The sequence below is a fragment of the Sinocyclocheilus grahami genome, unplaced genomic scaffold (assembly GCF_001515645.1).
Source record: "Sinocyclocheilus grahami isolate Dianchi unplaced genomic scaffold, SAMN03320097.WGS_v1.1 scaffold1876.1, whole genome shotgun sequence".
NCBI lineage: Eukaryota > Metazoa > Chordata > Actinopteri > Cypriniformes > Cyprinidae > Sinocyclocheilus > Sinocyclocheilus grahami.
In genome coordinates, this window is record NW_015507055.1 from 63,602 (window position 1) to 67,662 (window position 4,061).

The 4,061-nt window shown below is 40.6% G+C and overlaps 1 protein-coding gene across 1 annotated transcript in view; it reads left to right on the forward strand.

The window, feature by feature from the left end:
• Positions 1–1,288: 1,288 nt before the first annotated feature.
• LOC107573149 (ribonuclease inhibitor-like) overlaps positions 1,289–4,061 on the forward strand; it is a gene marked incomplete at its 3' end in the record, with an annotated part of 8,477 nt that continues 5,704 nt past the window's right edge. Inside the window, exons 1-3 of the mRNA XM_016259594.1 lie at positions 1,289–1,300; positions 1,737–1,882; positions 1,984–2,157. Coding sequence (XP_016115080.1) covers positions 1,289–1,300; positions 1,737–1,882; positions 1,984–2,157 — 332 coding nt within the window. The remainder of the gene's footprint in view (positions 1,301–1,736; positions 1,883–1,983; positions 2,158–4,061) is intronic.

Here is a 4,061-nt window from a genome sequence, read left to right on the forward strand (position 1 = left end):
ATACAGCAAATAAATCAAATAAAAGTAACATCTGTAAAATAGTGAATGCACACTTACACTAAGATTCTGAATGGAGTTGAAAACTAAACGAGCATCCCCTTACTGTGAGAGATGCAAGTGAAGGCAAGAGTGGTGTATTCGGTCCTAAAATAATTTTATAAACAATTGTAAGCATTTTTTCCCCACAGTCCCTTAATATAGTATGCATACTTAATGAGAAAACAGAATGCCAATAACAAAGAAACTACATTTTAACACTATCAACCACAAATAATATTACCATATAGTCTAGTCATAATAAAAGTACAATTACTATACTGTGCACTTACTCAGTATGATTTTCCAGCGAACTCAAAACTGAACGACAGGTGTGCCTTTCTTGTGCAATTATGCGAGTGATGCAGCCACAGTCCTAAACGAAAATTAAAATAGTTGTTAGCAATTACCAGATGCAGCATAGCTGATAAATAAACTGCATCACTGATAAGACAGGACGCGCGTATATGTCTGTCGATGCATCACTTATTTACAGCTTACTTGATATGTTTACACATCAGATGTTCACGAACACCAATGACCGAGTATAAAACATTCAACATATTAACATTATAACTCACATTACTTTTATATCATTGCGGTCTATTTTATAGAACATAAAAAACTTCCTGGCGTTGTGAGACATATATGCAGTGAATGAATCTTCATAATGTTTCACTTGATTATACATTTAGTCAGGAATCATGGTTTGGAAAAAGTAACTAGTAAAATATGTACAAGTTATGTCACAGTAACACAATAGCAACTAATGCAAGTAGGCACAAAAAAAAAAAGACTTACTATATCCTCCACTGAATATCACGCCGGCGCGTTCTTCTGATGAAAATCCAAAGCTTATTCCTCTCAGCGCGTCTTCTTCCAGAAGCGAAGTAGCCGAGATGAACTTGAGGAAACATCGCTGCTGTGATGTGGGCGTTTACATGCGCGTGTCTCATGTGGAGGATTGTAATAACAAAAGCGCGATCGGCGCGTGGGCGTGGTCACAATAAAGATAATGAAGGCGACGGCCAAGACTTGACATCGCGTTGGTTTCATACTGATGACTTTGTCACATAATATTTGTTTTTGACATGACTTACTTCGTTTAAAAGTAGACCTGTTAAGCTTTCTATAGATATATCTCTCATGTGTGTGTGTGTCAAATTTTCTTTATTTTGCAAAAGCACAATGTTTTGTTGATATTGTGACTGTACACAAATAAAAGTAGACCCTTTACAGATTTGTGATCGATATGTACGATCAAGTATGAAGGAGCATTTTAGTTATTTTCACTGTCATCATTCAAATCTGCAAAAAGTTCCGCCGTCGGAACTGTCGACCCCAGGAGGTTAAAAAACCACACTGTTGTATGCAGTTACTGTGTTCTTCTTATTCAGATTTTCCATCTGTAATTTCACTGCTCAGTCTTGTGAGAGTTTGTCATCAGTTTTACAATCCTCAAACTCTGTCCTGAGAGAGCTGGATCTGAGTAACAATGACCTGCAGGATTCTGGAGTGAAGTTGCTTTCTGAAGGTCTGAAGAGTCCAAACTCTAAGCTGGAGATACTGAGGTTTGAGTTTCAAATACTTGATTAATTATTTTGCAAGTTATTAAAAAAAAAACACTGATAAGATTTATTCTGTATGCAGTTACTGTGTTCTTCTTGTTCAGAGTTTTCACATGTAATCTCACTGATCAGTCTTGTGGGAGTTTGTCATCAGTTTTACAATCCTCAAACTCTGTCCTGAGAGAGCTGGATCTGAGTAACAATGACCTGCATGATTCAGGAGTGAAGTTGCTTTCTGAAGGTCTGAAGAGTCCAAACTCTAAGTTGGAGATATTGAGGTTTGAGTTTCAAATACTTGATTAATTATTTTGCAAGTTATTAAAAAAAAAACACTGATAAGATTTATTCTGTATGCAGTTACTGTGTTCTTCTTGTTCAGAGTTTTCACATGTAATCTCACTGATCAGTCTTGTGGGAGTTTGTCATCAGTTTTACAATCATCAAACTCTGTCCTGAGACAGCTGGACCTGAGTAACAATGACCTGCAGGATTCAGGAGTGAAGCTTCTTTCTGATGGACTGAAGAGTCCAAACTGTCAGCTGGAGCTACTGAGGTAATGGTTTTCCATAAAATAATTAACAAAATGCTACCACAACAAATGGCAGCTGAATTTTGTCAAAAAAAGTTGCTTCTGCTCTCAATGGACTTCCAGAGCTAGAGACACAAGGAACAAGAAACTGAAGTCTCAGAGTGATTCAGTTTGCTGTAAATGCTGTTCCACATGAACTCATCTCTATCAGTGCTGTGAGTTTGGGTCACTTATAACATGGATTGGAAAACTAAAAATGCACCAAATATCTTGATAAATTTGTAATGAGAAATGTTTATAAATCTGTCGAAGCATCAAGAACTTTTAAGGTTGTTCATAGTTTTTATAAAAAAAATACAATTTTTATATTTTATATACTTTAAAAATATAGCTTTTATTATTTTAAAGATTGAAAGCAAAGATATTAAGAGAGCCATAAATAACAGCATTGTAATTTTACTGTAAATATATTTGAACTATTTGCAATTAATATTTTTATTTTACAAACATGTACAGATTCACTCTGAATTGTTTGCCTAAAGTGCTGAAAATTATTCTATGGGTGTTTTCATATATATATATATTTTTAAAAGAACCAAACCCAGTTCACTTAAAGTTAACCAGAATGGGAACCAGCCGAAAGTGACTTGTGTCTGTCACAGTGTGCCTACTGTGTTAGAGCGAGGAGACAAAGGAGCGCGGAGATTGAGGGAATCCAGAAGCATAATACACTTTATTTCTCAAGGAACAAGGAACACACACGTAGCACACAGGACTAAACAAGACAAACCTGGAATCAATAAACATAATTAACATGGGAGAAACTGGGTAATGGAAGGCACATGGGGAGAGAAACACAAGACACAGGAACACAGGACTGACATTACTCCCCCCTCCCGGAAGGCACGTCCCCGTTCTGGGACCCATGGTGGATCAGGCAGTTCGGGGCGCCATGGCGGTGTAGGCAGCCTAGGAAGCCATGGCGGAGTAGGCAGACTAGGAAGCCATGGCAGAGCAGTCAGACTAGGAAGCCATGGTGGAGCAGGCAGACTAGGAAGCCATGGCGGAGCAGGCAGTTCAGGGGGCCATGGCGGAGCAGACAGTTCAGGGGGCCTGGCCTCAGCACTCAGTCTGGCCTCTACGGCCGGATCCCTATAACCCCCCCCAAATCCTTGGGGAGAATATCGGCTTTTGAGGCCCTGCGTGGGCCGGATGTGGGAACAGCGGCCCTCCCTGGGCTTGACTCCGGAACTGTGGCCCTCCCTGGGCCAGATGTGGGAACAGTGGCCCTCTTTGGGCTGAACGTGGGAACTGGAGCCCTCTTACTTAACTTGGGAACAGGAGCCCTCTCTGGGCTGGACTTGGGAACAGAAGCCCTCTCTGGGATGGACTTGGGAACAGGATTTCTTTCTGGGTTTGACTCCGGGGCTGGAGCCGACATTGGAGCGGACTCAGGGGCTGGAGCCCACAGTCTCTTCCTCCGTATTCTCCTTTTTAGAGCAGAGGTGAGAGAGACAGCTTTTAGCTGAGGGCTTGGGAGGGTATCAGGAAACACAGGGCTTAAGTACAGGAACTAAACGAGACAAACCTGGAATCAATAAACATCATTAACATTTGAGAAACTGGGTAAAGGAAGGCACATGGGGAGAGAAACACAAGACACAGGAACACAGGACTGACAGAGTCCTTATGGTGTTCACAGTATAGTGGACTCAAAAGAGAATACAGTCCTTTTATTGGTTTTCTTGAGCACTGAAGTGATCTCAGGCACTTTCTTGTTCACACCACAACTTCACAAGAACTCAAACCCCAGCTTTCTGTGCAGCAGTGAAACGCTGGAGTCTGACCTACTGGAAAATTTGGAAGATGAAGTGGACAGTGAAGGGGATGAGGAAGAGCTTTATCCAGAGCTTTAACAACACATTTCA